Source organism: Chenopodium album, chromosome 19, assembly GCF_948465745.1.
Source record: "Chenopodium album chromosome 19, dcCheAlbu1.1, whole genome shotgun sequence".
In the NCBI taxonomy this organism is placed as follows: Eukaryota; Viridiplantae; Streptophyta; class Magnoliopsida; order Caryophyllales; family Amaranthaceae; genus Chenopodium; species Chenopodium album.
Window position 1 is genome coordinate 2,543,029 of NC_137852.1, and position 20,593 is coordinate 2,563,621.

General features: G+C 35.1%; 2 protein-coding genes across 2 annotated transcripts; both read right to left on the reverse strand.

The window, feature by feature from the left end:
* Positions 1-69: 69 nt before the first annotated feature.
* On the reverse strand, positions 70-15,618 carry LOC145594881 (putative ABC1 protein At2g40090). The gene is made up of 12 exons (XM_081651226.1): positions 15,388-15,618; positions 14,187-14,341; positions 13,892-14,017; positions 13,169-13,264; positions 12,947-13,047; positions 12,696-12,732; positions 10,889-11,107; positions 10,436-10,547; positions 1,879-1,970; positions 1,554-1,733; positions 1,243-1,356; positions 70-542 (listed from the first exon to the last, which is right to left on the reverse strand). Exons 1-12 carry the CDS (start codon positions 15,569-15,571, stop codon positions 324-326), a joined length of 1,635 nt encoding a protein of 544 aa, XP_081507352.1. The 5' UTR covers positions 15,572-15,618; the 3' UTR covers positions 70-323.
* A 1,014-nt stretch (positions 15,619-16,632) lies between these two features.
* LOC145593549 (putative indole-3-pyruvate monooxygenase YUCCA10) lies at positions 16,633-19,394 on the reverse strand. Its single transcript, XM_081649802.1, has 4 exons — positions 18,783-19,394; positions 18,402-18,635; positions 17,536-17,658; positions 16,633-16,824 (listed from the first exon to the last, which is right to left on the reverse strand). Exons 1-4 carry the CDS (start codon positions 19,392-19,394, stop codon positions 16,633-16,635), a joined length of 1,161 nt encoding a protein of 386 aa, XP_081505928.1.
* Between the last annotated feature and the right edge of the window lie 1,199 nt (positions 19,395-20,593).

Here is a 20,593-nt window from a genome sequence, read left to right on the forward strand (position 1 = left end):
CACAAAAGTATGAAACAAAGTAGAACCAGAGGCAATTAAGGTGGTTCAAAGCTGCTGCAACAGCGTTGCAGCAGCAATGCATTATTTATAATCTATGCTTGTCATTTGTCAATTACAATGTAAGAACCCCTTGTTCTACCTATCAGGGTTCGTTTGGATATTGAATTAATTAAATAATGAATGTAATATGCAATTCAAAAATATTCACTGTAATTCTAAACAATGGTTGTAATCAATTGGCTTAGGCCAAAATAATATGCTTGTGTAACTGAAACAAAAAGTGAACGCCTGCAGCCTGCAATTTTAGCTGAGGAAACCAACATTCAGCAGCCCAGAGATTTTCTATACAGCAAAATTTTCTGGAAGTGCAACAACCATATACCAAAGTGCATTCCCAGAAGTCGAGCTCTTAAAATAATCCCTTCCAGCCAAACGATTAGCCATGTTAGCAAAGATTTCTTTTTCATCAACTTTGCCTGAATAACTGCTTCGGAAGAAACCCGACCAATGATCAAGAATGTATCCAAAGATGATCCTTGCAGCTGTGCAAAATATTCATAACTGGAAGTTAGATCAGGAAATATAGTCAAATAGCGGATAAAGACAATTAATAAGAACATATTCTCAATATAACTCTGTTTAGTAGGTATTACATATTGTTTACATCCCTAGCAAATCTCACTCACTGTTCATTGTTTCTTACCCAGCGGTAATTACAAGCAAATTGGCATTGCCAAAGTTGGAGTTTCATATAGACGATATAGTTGGCAAAGTAGTCTCACCCAATATGATCCGCCTATAAAGGGTTCCCAAGAAGTGCAAGAGCCTATTAATCTCCCTTCGGGTCATTTTTACCCAAAAGGGCCAAAACACTCTGAGAGCACCTAATGACTTAATCAATAGACATTCTTTCCTCACAAATACAAAAAGCTCCCTACCGTACTGGCAATAGAAGAGGACTAGAGAAAACAGAGTCGAAAACCATCTGACAACAGGTGTAACAGAGCTAATAACTAAAGGTGACGCGACTTTTCTTGTCCTGTGTACTCATTGTCCCCATGACCCTCAAAATAAAATGGTCATTTACATAATAAGTTTATCAATATAAAGTTAGTTCATCAGATACTGATCATTGTAGACTACAAGTCTCACTTTCATGTATACGTTGGTCTGTCCAAAAACTGGAAACTATAAAGGAATAAACATACATAGTAGCTGAAGACTCAAGTTTAAATGCTTTACCAAAACATTGTTGACTGATCGTAAGCAATCATTAGTCTTCAGCATCAACAAAATCACACGAGGCAGCCTCCTCAAAAGTTCTGTGATCTGAGGGAAGTACTGGGATGCATACATCTGGAAGCAACAAAGCATAACGTTAATTTGTAACAAGTCAATTACAAAAAACCATCATGAGAAAAAATTAGATGCACATCCATGATTATTAGGAAGATCAAAATCAATTATATTAAAACTTAAATCAACACTGCATATAGAAAAATCTCCTTAAAAAAAAAGAGACAAAAGTTAATGCATTGAATAAATAAGAGTACCTGGAGTTCCGATCGATCATTCTCTGTCCCCTGTATCATCAAATGATCAACTGAGGTATCAATGACCCTATTCCAAGGCCTCATTGTCAGAATACCGGCAAATAGTGCATAGAGGTCATCCCCAGCACCCAGCTTTGCACTATTTTCTCTTATAGCCTTTTCATCAGAAAACACCAACCCCTACATAACACATCATAAAAAGATAGTCTCAAATGCTCCCTTTATATTTATACAAAATTTAGGAAACTTATAAATATTAAGATACCCACGGGAAAAAAAAAAGAAAAAAAGAAAAAAAAAAAAAAAAAAAAAAAAGAAACAACACCTTCCACAATGCAGCATAGTTTACTCTGGTATCAAAGTCGAGTTCTTTATATAGACCATGGTCCAAAAGTACCAACTGTGGTTTTCTCTTGCCTGTTAAAAGGAAAGGAAACCAAATAACCAGAGTCAGTGCATATGACATCTCGAAATAGAGTTATCTAGACAAAGAAAGTATGGAGATCAATGTATGATGAAAAGCTAACAAAGATGTGCTCACCCAAGCAAAAATAAAATAGTATGTATTATGCACGTACGCACACAAAGTATGGTAGCTTAAGAAATTAACCCTTCCAAGTTTAACAATACATGAACAATATACAAGTCAAATTTGCAATTTTCTGAGAAAAAAGGACGAATTCTAAATTGAAAAGGTCACAAGATAACACAAGAAAAGAGACCTACATGATTCTTCGAAAGCTAAAATAAGATTCTCAATTTTCTTTGTAATTACACTAGTAAGGAGACTAAGGACAATTAGGACATGAGCATGATGACGCTATTCAAGGACCACTTGATACTCTCCCAAAGCTAAGATAAAATTCTCAATTCTCCTTGTAATCCATATTCTTTAGACTCTCCTCTATTCATAAACTTCCTGATACCCCTTTTCCTTTAACTTGTTTATTGCCCTTTTCTTCAAGCTTCCTAGTTGATTTATTGTACAATTCCAATAATACACCTTCTATGGATGGTTCATCACATTGAGATTTAATACAACACTCTATTCATTTCAATACTACTCGAATGATCTTCAGTAATAAATTAATAACACGTTTATAAAAAAATTCATTAAGCATCTCAGCGGCACAAATGATTGTTTGGAACTATATAAGCCCACAAGTCAGTCACATAATAAGTCTATAATGTTTTGAGAATGATTTTGGTTTAATTATATGGCTATTTCGAAATTTTGTTGATTCAAATGATGGTGAGGGATAAATCTCGAGGTCATACAAGATTCCCCAGATACACCTACAAGTTAGTCACATTAATGTTCGTGGTTTTCTCAAGTCAATGAGGCATGTTCATGATTGATTATAAATAGTTAAGAGGCAAATTGGACAAACTTAATCACCCATATGGTCACCCAGGGTCTCATGTGGTCCATGCACGAGGTCATGGATCTCATGTCAAAAAAGTCGAAGTCCCTCAGATTCGTAGGCTATATCCATGCTTTCGGATCATTTTTCAGGGATTTTAGGACCAGATATCGAAAACTCATGAAATGAAAAGGGATGCATCTCATAGTCATAAAAGGTTGTTTGGAACCATATATGTATATAGTCAGCTTGGATCAATGATAGGAGGCGTGCCCATGATTGGATAATTTAATACTAAAAGACAAAGTAGACGAGTCCAAACACCAGTGGGCTCTTGAGGTTAGTGGGGTCCATTAAAAACATTTAGTCTTCTTTCCTTTTCAGGTACAAAATTGACGGAAATTTCTAAAAGAAAAGGTCAACCCATGCTTTCAGACATATTTCGGGAAACTTTACAAAAAAACTGTAGTGGGAATGGGGGTTGTTTCAAGTGGTCATAAAGTTGGCTTGGAGCTATAAGGTCCATAATATACTTATTAATAGGTAGAGCTGTCAATTCGGGTATTCAAGTCGGGTTTGGGTCAGGTCAAATTAGGTTTCAGGTTAAATCAGGATCAGGTTATGTTGGTTCAATCTAGCTTCAAATCAGAATCAAGTTCAGTAGGGCCAAATTTGAGTTCAAGTTATAACGGGTCGTTTACCTATCCGGATATAGGTCGGGTTCAATTCGAGTTAAAATCAGATCGGGTTCAATTTCAAGGTTGTGTTGAGTCGGGTTTGGATGGGTTAACAATATGGTAAATTGGGGTTCGGGTTAGTGTTGAGTCGGGTTTTGGTTCAAGTTCAATTCTAATAAATATCGATGTGGCCAAGTTGAACTATATAATTACGCCTTCCATAATTTGATCAAGCATCATCAAGATTTTATTAAAACTATATATGAGTAATAGAGAACAAAAGGTATATAACCTGAACAAAAGATTTTATTAAATCGGATTAAGGGTTTACAGAATTATACCAATACATAAGCTGAATAAAAGGTATATAAAATTTTATTAGACCTTCCATGATTCGGGTTCAGGTTTTAATTGGATCGGGTACTAGTTCGGGTTCAAATTGTTTTCGAGTCGGATTAAATCGGTGTACGGTAACTATCAAGTCAGGTGTAGGTTCGGGTTCAATTCATAAAGTATTTAATCAAATCGGTTTTCGATAAAGATCAAGTCAGATTCAGGTCGGGTACTCGGGTTACAGGTCACTAGTTTCACCCCATTGTTCGAGTACAAGCTGGGTTCAGATCATTGTCAGTTAAGGTCGGGTTCTTGGGTCGGTCAGTTTTTGACAGCTGTAGCTATAACCCACACTTATTGAGGAAATTTTGAGGTTGCAGGTCCGGTGGCAAAAAGTGTTGAGACCATAGGGGATTTATCTCGGAGTCATATAATGACATTTGAAACCATATATAATCATCATATGTTTTCATAAACATACGTGGCAGGCTTGAGTTTACGAAATCACTACAAGTTGAGAATGGGTAAAATGACCGTTTAAGGACATATTTGGATGGTTCCACCGACCCAATTGGACTCCCGAAAGGTATTAGGGACCAAAATAAACATCTCGGCAATTTTTATTTTCGGGCGAAAAAAGGTAAAAAAATTACAAAATTGAAGGCTATAATCCACACTTTTTTGAGGAAATTTTGAGGTTTACGGGTCCGGTGGCGAAAAGCCTTGAGATCCTAGGGGATACATCTCGGGGTCATATAATGTCGTTTGAAACCATATATGATCATTATATGTTGTCATAAACGTCCATAGTAGGCTTGAGTTTACGAAATCGATGCAAGTTGCGAACGGGTAAAATGACCGTTTAAGGGCATATTTGGATGGTTCCACCGACCCAATTGGACTCCCGAAGGTATTAAGGACCATGGTAAACATCTCGTCAACTTTTATTTCCGGGCGAAAAAAGTCAAAAATTACAAAATTGAAGACTATAATCCACGCTTTTTGAGGAAATTTTGAGGTTTAGGGGCCCGGTGACATCTCGGGATCATATAACACCGTTTGAAACCATATATGATCATTATATGTTGTCATAAACGTCTGTGGTAGGCTTGAGTTTACAAAATTAATGCAAGTTGTGAACAGGTAAAATGACCGTTAAAGGACATATTGGATGGTTCCTCCGACCCCCAATTGGACACCCAGAGGGTATTAGGCACCATGGTAAACATTTCGACAATTTTTATTTCCGGGCAAAAAAAGGTCAAAAAATTACAAAATTAAAGGCTGCCACACTTTTTGAGGAAATTTTGAGGTTTCGGGCCTGGTAGTGAAAAGTGTTAAGACCCTAGGTGATACACCTTGGTGTCATAAAATGCCGTTTGAAACCATATATGATCATTATATGTTATCATAAACGTACGTGGTAGACTTGACTTTACGAAATCACTAAAAGTTGTGAACGAGTAAAATGACCGTTTAACAGCATATTGGATGGTTCCACCGACCCAATTGTACTCCTGGAGGGTATTAGAGACCATGCTAAACATCTCGGTAATTTTTATTTCCGGACGAAAAAAGGTAAAAAAATTACAAAATTGAAGGCTATAATCCATGCTTTTTGAGGAAATTTTGAGATTTCGGGACCCGGTGGCGAAACGTTTTGAGACCCTATGTGATATAACCTGGGGTCATATAATGCCGTTTGAAACCATATATGATCATTATATGTTGTCATAAACGTACGTGGTAGGCTTGAGTTTACGAAATCACTACAAGTTGTGAACGAGTAGAATGACCATTTAAAGGCATATTGGATGGTTCCACCGACCCAATTGGACTCCCGGAGAGTATTAGAGACCATGGTAAACATCTCGGCAATTTTTATTTCCGGGCGAAAAATGTCAAAAAATTACAAAATAAAAGGCTATAATCCACGCTTTTGAGGAAATTTTGAGGTTTCAAGGCCCGATGACAAAAAACCTTAAGACTCTAAGGGATACATCTCGGGGTTATATAATGTCGTTTGAAACCACATATGATCATTACGTGTTGTCATAAACGTCTGTGGTACGAAATCACTACAAGTTGTGAATGTATAAAATAATCGTTTAAGGGCATATTGGAATATTAGATGGTTCCACCGACCCAATTGGATTTCTGGTGGGTATTAAGGACCATGGTAAACATCTCCGCAATTTTTATTGTCGGGCGAAAAAAGGTAAAAAAAATACAAAATTGAAGGCTATAATCCACGCTTTTTGATGAAATTTTTAGGTTTAGGGGACGAAAAGCCTTGAGACTCTAGGGAATACATCTCGGGGTCTTATAATGCCATTTGAAACCATATATTATCATTTTATGTAGTCATAAACGTCCGTGGTAGGCATAAGTTTACGCAATTGGTGCAAGTTGCAAACAGGTAAAATGACCATTTAAGGGCATATTGGATGGCTTCACCGACCAAATTGACTCCCGGAGGGTATTAAGGAGCATGGTAACCACTTTGACAATTTTTATTTATGAGCAAAAAAATGTCAAAAAATTACAAAATTCAAGGCTATAATCCACACTTTTTGAGGAAATTTTGAGCTTGCGGGGCCCGGTGGCGAAAAGGCTTAAGACCCTAAGGGATACATCTCGGGGTCATAATGTCGTTTAAAACCATATATGATCATTACTACCTCCGTCTTTGAACGAACGACCCATTTGCCTAATTTTAGTCCCAAAAAGAATGACCCATTTGCATTAAAACACCCACCAATTTGCAACAATATTTGTGCAAAATTAGCTTCTCCATATAAAAATTTGATTTTCCATGTAATTTTATTACTTTCTCTCTCTATATTTTTACAAACCCAATGTAAATTTATATTTTCAATATACTTTAATTTCTGTTTATTTAACTTTCTTAATACCCGCGTAATCAACCCAAATGGGTCGTTCTTTAGGGGACGGAGGAAGTATATGTTTTCATAAACGTGGTAGGCTTGAATTTACGAAATCACTACAAGTTGTGAACAGGTAAAATGACCGTTAAAGGGCATATTTGATGGTTCCACCGACCCAATTGGATTTAAAGAGGATATTAGAAACCATTAAAAACATATCAGAAATTTTTATTTCCGGGCAAAAAAGGTCAAAAAAAATTACAAAATTGAACGCTATTATTCACGCTTTTTGAGGAAATATTGAGATTTCGGGGCCAAGTGGCGAAAAGTGTTGATACCTCAGGGATATATCTCGGCTTCATATTATGACGTTTGAAACCATATATGATCATTATATGTTGTCATAAACGTATGTGGTGGGCTTAAATTTACGAAATCACTACAAGTTGTGAACGGGTAAGATGACTGTTTAAGGGCATATTGGATGGTTCCATCGACCCAATTGGACTCCCGGAAGGTATTAGGGACCATGGTAAACATCTTGGCGATTTTATTTCCGGGCGAAAAAAGGTCAAAAAAATTACAAAATTAAAGACTATATCCACGATTTTTGAGGAAGTTTAGAGGTTTAGGGGCCCGGTGGCGAAAAACCTTGAGACCCTAGGAGATACATCTCGGGGTCATATAAAGTCGTTTGAAACCATTTATGATCATATATGTTGTCATAAACGTGCGTGGTAGGCTTGAGTTTACGAAATCGATGCAAGTTGTGAACGGGTGAAATGATCGTTTAAGGGCATATTAGATGGTTCTACTGACCTAATTGGACTCCCAGTGAATATTAGGGATCATGGTAAATATCTCAACAATTTTTATTAATCTACATTTTTTAATAATCTACATTTTTTGAGGAAATTTTGAGGTTTAGGAGCCTAGTAGCGAAAAGGCTTGAGACCCTAGGGATACATCTCGGGGTCATATAATGCCGTTTGAAACCACATATGATCATTATATGTTGTCATAAACGTTCGTGGTAGGATTGAGTTTACAAAATCACTACAAGTTGTGAACGAGTAAAATGACCGTTTAAGGGCATATTGGATAGTTCCATCGACCCAATCGGACTCCCGGATGATATTAGGGACCATGATTAACCCCTCGGCAATTTTTGTTTCCGCATGAAAAAAGGTCAAAAATTTACAAAATTGAAGGCTATATCCACGCTTTTTGAGGAAATTTTAAGGTTTCAAGACCTAGTGGCGAAATGTTTTGAGACCCTAGGGGATATATCTTAGGGTCTTATAATGCCGTTTGAAACAATATATGATCATTATATGTTGTGATAAACGTACGTTGTAGGCTTGAGTTTACGAAATAACTACAAGTTGTGAACGGGTAAAATGACCGTTTAAGGATATATTTGATGGTTCCACCGACCTAATTGGACTCTTGGAGGGTACTAGGGACCATAGTAAACATCTCGGCAATTTTTATTTCCGGGCAAAAAAAGGTCAAAAAATTACAAAATTAAAGGCTATAATACACGCTTTTTGAGGAAATTTTGAGGTTTCGAGGCCCGGTGGCAAAAAGCCTAGAGACCCAAAGGGATGCATTTTGAGGTCATATAATGCCGTTTGAAACCACATATGATCATTATATGTTATTATAAACGTCCGTGGTAGGCTTGAGTTTACAAAATTGGTGCAAGCTTCGAACGGGTAAATGACCGTTTAAGGGCATGTTAGATGGTACACCGACCCAGTTGGACTTCCGGACGGTTTTAGGGACCATAGTAAACATCTCGGCAATTTTTATTTCCGGGGCAAAATAAGGTGAAAAATTACAAAATTGAAGGCTATAATCCACGCTTTTTAAGGAAATTTTTAGGTTTTGGGCCTCGTGGCAAAAGGTGGCAAAATTAAAGGCTATAATCCACCCCATTTTTCGAGTACATCCTGGGTTCATATCCTTGTGTCAAGGTCGAGTCCTCGGGTAGGGTGACTCGTGACAACTCTAGGGTCTCAACCCTTTTCGCCACCGGGCCCCGAAACCCTTAAAATTTCCTCAAAAACTATGGATTATAGCTTAGCCTTCAATTTTTTAATTTTTTGACCTTTTTTCGCCCGAAAATAAAAAATTGCCGAGATGTTTACCATGGTCCCTAATACCGTCTGAGAGTTTAATTGGGTGGGTGGAACTATCCAATTTGCCTTTAAATGGTCATTTTACTTGTTTTCGTACATGCCTCTTGTATTGGCTATAAGCTTTCATGGGGCCTTTACCTTGCCGGATAATGGTCATATATGGGTCCACACAATATTATATGATCCCGGGATTCATCCCTTAGTGTTCCGTGAAATTCCAACACCAACTCCCGACACCTCCTAAATCGCTTCGATTTCGCGTATTATAGTATAGCTGTCGATTCAGGTATTCAAGTTGGGTTTGGGTTGGGTCAAATCTTGTCTCGGGTTAAATCTGGATTATGTTATGTTGGGTCAATCTAGCCTCTGATCAGGTTCAAATTCGAGTCGGGTCAATTTCAGTTGAGGTTATTCTAGGCCATCGTTCACCTTTTTGAATATAGATCGGATTCTATTTTAGATTCGGGTTGTGGGTGTGTCGGGTTTGAGTGGGTTAATAGATGGTACATTCGGGTTCAAGTTAGTGTTGAGTTGGGTTTTAGTTCAAGTTCAATTCCAATAAATATCAATGTGATTAAGTGAAACCTATATAATTACGTCTTCCATAATTTGATCAGCATTATCAAGATTTTCTTAAACCTATATATGAGTAATAAAGAACAAAAGGGATACAAGCTGAATCGGATTGTGGATTTACAGATTTGTACTAGTATATAAGTTGAACAAAAGGCATATAAATTTTATTAAACCTTCCGTGACTGGGGTACAGGTTCTAATTGGGTCGGGTACTAGTTTGGGTTCAGATTGTTGTTGGGTCGGATTAAATCGGTTGATGGTTAGTCTCATGTCGGGAGCAGGTTCGGGTTCAGGTCAAAAAGTATTGGATCACTCGGTAGACATCAGGTTCAGGACGGGTTACAGGTCGCTAGTTTCACCCCACTGTTCGGGTACAGGTTGGGTTCAGATCATTGCCGGTTCAGGTCGAGTTCCCGGGTCGGGTCAGTTTTTGACAGCTCTATCAATAGTCCTATAAAGTATCGAGACTGAATTTGATTCAATTATATGGTTATTTTAAAAATACGTTGTAGTGGATGGTTTCAGTCGCAACTAGGCATCCCGGGTCTTATTAAGGTGTCAAGAATCCTTCATTACCCACCCACCTTTGTTGATGCATAGGTTGTTATATTGATGTTACACCCACCATTATCACTGTTGATTTTGGTTGTCTTCAATTGTTCATAGTGAAGGCTTAGTGAAAGTATCCAAAGCGAGGCCTTTGGAACCATATTGATAATTATACTAGGATACTTTTCGGAGATATGGGTGACTTTGCTTAATCAGGAAAATGGCTTTTTATCGAACATGAGCGTATATCAATTACGTAGTAAGATTTAAATTGGTGGTACCATCAGTCCTCGATAGACCTCTAAGACAAAATATTTGTGCAACGCAAAAAAGTACATGGACAAAGGTTACCTAATATATTTCTTTTGCCTGAAGGCAATGGGCGAACTATCAAGTTGGCTGCATGTGGATCACAGTGCACAAATCCATGTTTGTAAATCATCTCTGCAAAAGCCTCGCTCATCTACAATCAATTACAAATCAACCCTATTAGACACTACTGAAGGCAGAAATACAAATTTTGAACAAAAAGAATTTTATAAAAATGTATAAATGAAGGTTCAATGTAACAAAATAAACTATCGGAAATCATAATATGGCTGTCAAACTAGTTATCTAATTCCACAATTTTTGCAAAGTGAATATTATTGGGATCAAAGCGGGGAAGAAATTTTTAAAAAAAAATATCAGAATCAGAGGTCATGTAATGCCAGCACCAAGCCATGCTATGCTAAGCTATACCGAAGGTCTTATGAACGCTAGACCATAACACGCTATCAAATGCAGAAAAATAAGGAAAATTACCAGTCTGGAAACATCGTAGGGTAGGATTCCCATTTTCTGAATGCCCTTCACATCATCAATTTGGACACCATCTATATACTCCATAGTTAGCAATTTCTTAGTACTCATGTTCCAGTAGACCAATGGAACATATATACTGTCTGATATATGTGGTGATAGTTTCTGAAAATTATGCAAACATTTTTGACTGTTCTGTGCCTCGACCAAGAAGTCTAGTTCCTGATAGCCACACCAACAATAATTATATCAGGCCCTTGCATCTAATAAATAAAATGCAATCACTTGAGCAATTAAATCACATACACATAATTTAAATGATACTAATAATAAACCAAACATGTAAAACAACCGGAAGATAAAGGCTAGATAAGTCATGACAATACATTAAAACCCAAAATAAAAAATCTTTCTAATCTTGAATACCTTAATCAGTATCTTCTACAGGAATTAACTCAAGAAATCTAGATACTAGAAGTCTAGAACTGCTTCAAATATATTACTAGATACCAATCCAATGAAAGATCAAGGTTTCTTAGCAGCATGCTCTGCGAGCCCCAACTTCATAGTAGATCAAAAGCCTGGTCAGAAGACTCAGACCAGTGAGACTATTATTAAAGAATTCCCAACCACAAAGGTAGACCAACCCTAGTGTACGTAAATAAAACTCAGTGCATTTATTTTTAACTAATACTCCCTCCAAAATCCTAACAAACATTGCGTGAAAGGTAAGAAAGCATCATTCATAGCATTTTTTTTTATTCTGTGTAGTTTCAATTTTCAATCATGTTTTGGGACAGCAAAATTCAGAAATTTTCATCAATGTCTTCAGGCAGAATCCGACATAATATGGAAAGGTGTCCAGGTATAAAGAAAGACAAACACCAATGATTACTAATATAAACAACTTTTCATTTTGATTTCCATGACTTAGAATTTAGTAACAACAAATCGGCATACAAACATTAAGAAAGAACATAGAGCAAAGGGCAAAATCACAGAATTCTTCAGATGTGACCAATAAATACAGATAAAACTACATACACAGAATTAGCTTTTTCAGAATGAAGAACACCAGAATTAGCATATTTATAAAGCAAAGGTTCTCTCTCTCTCTCTCTCTCTCACACACACACACACACAAACACACACATTTAATCACTCCCTTACTATATTTTCTTAGATGCGTGCCCAATCATAAATGGACATTAATAAAGGGAGAAGCAGGGAATTCAGTCACGTAATCTTGTTCTTTTCCTGATAAATCATCAAAGACTAGTTTAATCCATGTGTTACAACTATAAATAGCCCAAGGGAGCAGCATCTGATGAGTAATTTGGCAAAGAAACATATACATGAAATCCAGAACAATCAATAATGAAGTCTCATAGACTCACAGGGAGTAAATAGTTATATCAGCACTAAGCCACCAAGTAGATGCATATAAGCCAGATAAAAAGTCAAAGAAGTGATTTAAGGTCAAATGAGAAGGAGCTAAGGCTTTTTTGCATTTTTTTTTTTTACAGTGTGTGCATGTTTTATTAGCTGCAACTTTTATAAGTTAATAACACGTGCAACTTTATTTAAAAGAATGTGCTCTGTTATCTTAATCGAGCAAATCTTATTCCAATAGATGTAGTTTTGGTTAAGCAAAAGATAAACATATAGCTCAAAAAATAATGCACATTCAGTTGCATAAAGTTGCACATGTCACCCTTCCAATTAAAAAAGCTTTCTCATTGGGTCTCTTCCCAACATCTTTAAAACCTGGCCTTCTGCTTCTCTATTTGTTTTAAGTTTTACAACATACCTTAGGCAAGCTTTCTCGAACTTCAGCGACCAACCACCTATATACGACAAGAGATTGACACATTAGAGCAGTGTGTATAGTTCAAGGACATAAAATTTACAATTTATTTATGATAAATTACTTCAGCGACTTTGGCTCCCATCATGTTTAAAGAAATTATCTTAGCATGGCATCATAACAAGAAATTAAGTTTGGTTAATCATGCACTTTGAATATTAACCTGTAAGCAAAAGTGCAATACATCAAAGTACCTGTAATCAAAGTTGGGAAACAACCGATGAAGCGTATTTACAATCAGCTCCACAGTTGCATAATCTGCAGCCGCAGTATCAGTCATGTGAGCATGCTGTACCTGGATATTAGAAAGTAGCAGGGAAAAATAGAAAAGAGAAGGAAATACAAGGCTCAGCACTTAAATCCACATTGTGTTTGATCCATAATCTTATTTACATTAGTAATACAGAAATTGTAACCTTCACAGCGACTCTTTGGCCATTACGCAGCTGTGCAACATGAACTTGTGCAAGGGAAGCGCTTGCTATGGGAGCAGGATCAAATTTGGCAAAAATCTGCACATAACAAAGCAAAATTTGAGCTCCAGCTACCAGGGCATCAACTCTATTCTGGGGGATTGAGGGCATCAACTTGCCCTGTTTTCTGGCCAGAGAAAAAAAAAAAAAAAAAAGAAAGAAATGCTCTCTGAACTTCCCTCCCCCCAGCTCGGCCTTGGTTTGGATCTCACTAGGGGAGAGGTGGGTCCATCAAGAGGGCATTAACCTGCCTACCATCCAATTGTATTGGCTGGACCCGCTGGTCCATAGGCCAATATGGATGTTTCAAGTGGAACACTATCATTCCGATAAACACAATAACAATTTCAAAGCCTAAATAAAGGGAGGGCCAACTAAGGTTAGACAACAAAAAAGTCAAAGCTTATAGTTTCTAAGTGTTCTTTTTCTAGCCTGGCACCCCACTCTAACACTGGAAGTTTTATGGTTTTTTCTCTCATGTTCTATAATATGTGAGAACTGTCCATTTGTTAGCTGAGAAGCTAACACAGAGCATAACATAAAGAAGATATCAAAGTAAAGAAGCATCTTCTGGATTCAAGAAAGAAGATACACAATTTCACAAACAATATTTGGTGTGTGTGTGTGTGTGTGTGGGGGGGGGGGGGGGGGGGGGGATGAACATACTTCATCTGGCATCCCTCCAAGCTCCTTCTTTATAACGTCACACACTTGATCATATGATGAAACCGGACATTTATTCAGCATAGAATCCCTCATTGTTTTTACATACTCTTCAGGCACTAGATATTCCTAAACAAAGAAGATAGAAAACAACATCAGAATTATAGAAGCAAACCAAAATCCAAGCATGACCTCTAACAAATTTATTAGAGACACTCATGCCAAAGCTTCACATTTATCACAGGTAGTAAATTCAGATTGCTATCGGATAATAAATGCTAGAAAGTAAAGTGAATACCAATTGACCAATATGTTGACCAAGCTTAATATATATTCCTCCATTTCTGAAGCATAGATCTTGGAGCTTAAGAGCACTTCTAAGATGAATTTCATGTTTCATTTTTGAATACTCAGTGCTCCCTTCTGGTAATCCCAACAGAGAATATTCATAATCTGATCCATGCAAAAAGATGTCAGATATACAAAATATTTCCAATTATTTTAAAGTTTAGATACATATGAAGTATGAGACCATATAGTTTAGTGTGACCATTCTCAAGGCATAGGTGAAGAGATAAAAACTCAAGAATAAGGCCTTGTGTATTTAGTAGAAACATATCTGTCCAGTAATCAATTAAAAAGATTGCCCAACAAAAAGGCACAGATTTGAATCCTAATATAAAGGCAACTATACGTAAACACCTTGGGAAAATGGCCTTCATTACAGCATGACTCCTACCACAAACAAAAGACAGTTTGTTTAAGCACCAAAACTTTTGCTGCACTCAGCATAAGGTCAGATGCTAGGGTAATTATATGCTAAGAATTAACTAATGGACATGTTCTTTAGCACATATTGCAATCTCAAACATCTAGTTCACTGATGGGCTACCAAGTGACTAATTCAACAAAGAATGTCAGAGTTGCAATAGTTCCTAGGACATCACTCCAAACAAGGCCACTATGCACCAAGAAACTAAATTCCTGCAGCTAACTGCTTAAATTTTAACTATCCTCCATTTATCAAAACCCTAATTATTCTTATTCATCTAAGAGAAACACCTTCACACCCTTTGTAATTCCATTCGCTATTTCGCCTGCATTATTGTATCCTAGTCTAATACCAAAGATCCACTCTTTGAACATTCCATTGTTAAGTACTATGTTACTCAACGCATTTAAAAGTATCATAGTTTAGTCCAAAATGAGAATCAAATCCCAAAAAGGTAATTGAGGTGAAATGAAACATACTAAAAATTGAACATTCATCCAATTATTCACCCAATTGCCAACTACTACACAAGATCATAAAAAATTGAACTACAAATCACCCAAAATTACTCTAAAACATCAAAATTCAACAACAAACTTCCATCAATTTCCATCAAACCAAAACAAACATCCACAAATTTGAGTTCATTACACAACACACTGAAACCCTAACCCTAATTGAAATTCCTCCCCAAATCTATAAGAATTATAGAAGATAAGAAGAGTACCTAAGGCGATACTAGCGGCGGTAGAAGCGTTGCGAAAGAGGCGTACAGGGACATTGGTCCACAGTTTAAGCGTCGCCGGAGGATCGTCGGAAGTTAAAATGGTGGCGCCGGCAGTTCCGCCGGCGACGGCGGTGCCTGCTGCCATAAATTTGGCCGCAAGTCCCCATAAAGAACGCGTAGCCATGTTTAAGACCGCGGATTATAAAATTAACTTTTGAATGAGCTGCTATTTATGGGCCTTCTGGCATGCCCATGATATTGATAATAGTACAACAAATTGTTTTATATACCCGGGTACACCGTAGTATTTTTTGTTATTTTGATGATTATTGCTCATGTTATCATCAAATAAACAAATAAATGCCCCTAAGATGTACCGTACACTCGGGTGTATATAACAATTTCTTTCGAGAATTTATTTCGTATTTACTTCATATCAATTATTGAATGGATCTAGGAAAATATTAAAAATAAAATTTTCCTCAAATAAAAATAATAAAAATACATTAAAAAAAAAAAAAAAATTGTTTGTAACACTATTAAATAAGTCTTGTGTACAACCGTTGTACATATTTTATAGTAAAACGGTCAGTTTGAGCGTAACTTTAACTATTTTTATGGTAATACACTTAAAGGGTAACTTTTAATTTGTCGTTGGTTTGAATTTTATTTCAATATGTAATTTCTTATAGATACGTGAGTAACTGAGTACATACTATAAAAACTAATATTATTAATCTAATACATTATAAGTTTTCTTTTGCGGTATAAAGGATAACTGATAGTTAAATGATTCCTTTCTCCCCTCCTATTTGTTTTATTTCCACTTCATTTCTATTATTCTAACCAACCCCATTTTAAAAGAGTTAGTTTGCCATACTGCCACATGATGATTAAGTACCTGATACCATACATAGGAATATGGACCATGCTAAATGATAAGCTAAACTCCTTTGAAATGTTATATACAATATAATTATGAACTAATCATATGCACCGTTTTTCTTACTTAGTAAAATAAAAAGTCATCAATTTGCTTGTATTATTTGGAAAGCACGTATATAGATTTGCCCCTATATAAGTAGGAGCATGAACAAGTCTACATACAGTAAAACCTAAATGTAAATAGAACAACATTTTTTATTATTAAACAAGATAGCTACTACGACAACATAAACCTCAAGGGTAAAGGAAAAAAAACAAAATTAACATCTGTAAAACTTAACACTAGTGATACATATTTTTTTAAAATTCTTTTGGGACTACCATAATTTTCAGAACCATATCAATATCATTGGCAATGACTATAGCATCCTTTGATACACCTTGTAGTCCCATTCTTGATAATCCGGTGCAATACAATCCATTTTTCCCTTTCCAGTGATTTGGGAAACGATTCTTTAGAAACCCATCATCTTTTAATAAGCTATCATAATCCTACAAAAGAATACAATAACATTTTTAGGATATTAATTATGCTATAAATTTGTAATAATATACATAGTATTTCTAATAATAGCTAGTTTACATACTTACATGCACTACTTCGACTAAAAATATTAAAAAAAGATAGAAATTTATTATGAACACATGCATGTAAGCCAGGGTTTATGCATATTTTTTGAAATATTTGTTATCTATTTGCAACTTTTTGTTACCCACTTCTGATTTTAACCATTTATTTTGTTCTATTTGTTTTACTTTATTTAGACATACCTCCTTTATCATCCAACCCTCGTACCTTATAATAAGTCAATGTTTACACATTTTCATATTTTCTCTTATTTTTATTCACAATTTTTTTTTTCCACTTACCTCCTGTTTACATTTTCTCTCATATTTTATATACACTTTCCACTCATCTGTTTTCTAAATTTTTTGAGTACGATATATATGTAAATAGCCAATTAGAGAAGAAAAAAAAAAGCGAAGGAATACTTTTTGAAAAAATTCACATTTATATGTCGGTAAAGATACATAATTAGCTAATGTGTGTAAATTAATTTGGTATGTGGGGAGAGTAGCTCACAATGTTTAGCTAAACTTGGGCAAACTTAGGATTGAACCTTTTTGATAATCATGAATTAAGTGGTACATAAAGAGAGTACATAGTAGTCACATAAATTTAATGATTAGAAATGTACATACCTTTAGCCATTCACAAGTCGTGCTTTTATATCCACTCGCAAATATTATTGCATCAAATTCTAATTCAACTTTATCTTCGAACATTACTTTGCTCTTATTAATACTGGCAATTCCTGGTAAAACCTATTTGCAAATAACAAGAATCAAGGTATCGTAGGAGATTTAGTTAGATATCAAATGATAGACTTTTTATACTTAAGAATATTTCTTCTCACAAAAGTATGAAATAAAAAACAAAGAATTTGTTTTCTGAAATTACCCCATTAAACTGACAATGTTGAAACCAAGGAAAATTATATTGCGAAATATGCACGCCAGATAATGTGGACCTTGCGCGCATTTTTATGAAAGATTGTATTGTCCTCATGGAATTCAATAAAAGATTAAGGGGGAAAACTAGTGTGTGACCCGGGTTTTGCTCCGGGGCTACTTTTAGTATTCTTTTTTTTTATTATTATTATATATAGAGTTTAGAGACTTGTTGGTTTTTAAGTTGTTAATAATTATAATATAATGACACTAATAAATTCATTTTGCTCTGGGGCTACTTTAAGTATTCTTTTTTTTTATTATTATTATTATTATATATAGAGTTTAGAGACTTGTTGGTTTTTAAGTTGTTAATAATTATAAATAATGACAATAATAAATTCATTTTACGTATTATATATATATATATATATATATATATATATATATATATATATATATATATATATATATATACACACACATAGGAACGTCTTTTAATGTACAGTATATATAGATAAAATCAATTTTGTTTTCTCTGATTAAAAAAATAATACCAAGAAAACATTTCCAATATATAAAAGAGCTGGTTAACAAAGAGAAGGTATAAAATTCACCTTAATTTCACCGGATTGAATTTTATCAATAGTTCCTACATCAATAACTGCGCTTCTTCCCTTGGTTGCCTTCAAGAAAAAAGGGCCTTCATTTGGTCGATGAATTCCGTACTTCGACAAGTTTCCATACCTTAATTTGCTAGCAAAAGTGATAAGTGGGTCCACAATTGATATACTAAAGTATTTCAACAAGTGCATTCCCACAAAAATCATTTCTCTTGTAACCACATGAACCTGCATGAATGAAACAATAAGTTTATACATTAATACATTACATTTTTTTATTCTGCGTGTGTATGTGTGTGTCAAACAAAATTTAATTTAAATTGTAACAAATAAATAAATTCAATGGACAAATAATTTGAAGCTAAGAAGTCTAACCGGATTTCTAATAACAATTGATGTGTTAGCTCCCGAATTACATAGATCATAACTAATTTCCATCCCAGAGTTGCCACACCCAACAACCAAAACATTCTTGTCTTGAAACTCGCGACCAGACTTATATTCACTAGAGTGTAAGACATCTCCCTTGAAATCCTTTAACCCAGGAATATCAGGAATGTAACCTTTGCCATTTTCACCTGTTGCGATAACCAAAAAACTTGCCACAAAGACTATAGTCTCCTTTTGTAAGGTGTTCTTGGTTTCAACTAGCCATTTTCCCGTGGCTTCATCAAAGGTTGCAGATTCAACAGAGTGAAAGTATCGAGGCCTAATATCAAAATCAGAAACATATTCATCAATGTAATCTATGAAATCATCCTTACCCAAATATTTCTTGGCATGTGGTGCATGGGGCTTCAATGGTAATGAGCAAAATTCTTTTGCTAGATGAAGATGGCATCGATCATATGTGCGTTTTTTCCAAAGAGAAGCGCAACAATCTTCTTTTTCAAGGATAATGTGGGGGATCGATTTTTGGGTTAAGCATGCCGCAATTCCAAGTCCTGCAGGTCCTGCTCCTACAACTAGAACAGTAGTTTCTTCCATTTTTTCCCTTTTTTTTAGTTTTTGAAAAGAGGTGAGAAAAAGAAAGGTAGGGGTTGAAATTTTGTTTTGAAACTAAGAAAAAATTGGACTTTGAGTGTGTGCTTATTTGACTCAAGGAGGGTTCTGGGACTAAATAGTATGTGTGACTATCCTACCAGCTTGTCTAGAGTTTATATAGAGGGTTGTGCTATAAGATTTTTCAAAGCCTCAAACACAATCTGGTGTGATGTATATGACACATAATTCTAGTAAAATTGTTAAATGTTTTATTTATAAGATGATATTGGCATCCTTTGGAAGAAGCGCATTGATATGTGGCATAACTGATACATGACTAATTGACATCCTAAGGTTTATATCATATTTTGACCAAAGCAAAAATAAGAAGAAACAATCAATCATTTCCTTAAATACATGTGAACATAATCTTTACATAAATGCTAATTAATTAGCAAGATTTGTATTGTTTTGATTTCTTTCCTTGATAATTATTCTATAACCTCATGACATAAAAAAAATGTACATACTAACATACATGTGTAAACTTTTAAGAAATCACTACTTATCTTCCTTAATATTATCCCATTTGATTTTTAACATTGTCACTGCAAAGTTTTGAACATGTTATCTTTGGAAGAAAAAGTGAAAACTCAACCATTAGTCCAACATTACATCAATTGTTAATGGTTCAAACTTAAAACAACATATTCTTATAGTTATCTTTTTTTTTTTTTTTTTTGAGGGAATTCTTATAGTTATCTTCTTACAATATTTACAACAATAATTAGTTACACTTCCAAAACATCTATAATATTTAACAAAAAGAAAATATAATAGATTTTTTTTACCCTAACTTCTTATGGGGAATTTTTTTTTTTTACTTTTACCAAAAAAAAAAAAAAAAAAAAAAAAAAAAAAAAAAACTAAAAATTGTTTTTCACAACCTGCCGTCAACAAACCATTAAATCTAATGGTTATTTTACAAAATTCTTCGTTTTTCGTGCCAAAAACATTTTGTTTAGAGGTTATTTTGGCCCTTTGGGTGCGATTTGAGGTCAAAATTGACAAAAAATTTATTGTAAATGCCTCGCTTTGTGTGTTTCACGCAAATTGAGATATTTTTAGTCGGAAAAATGAGGCATTTACAATATTTTTTCCCCCTAGATAGCTTCTTCCCTTTCCCCGTTATACTCCTAGCA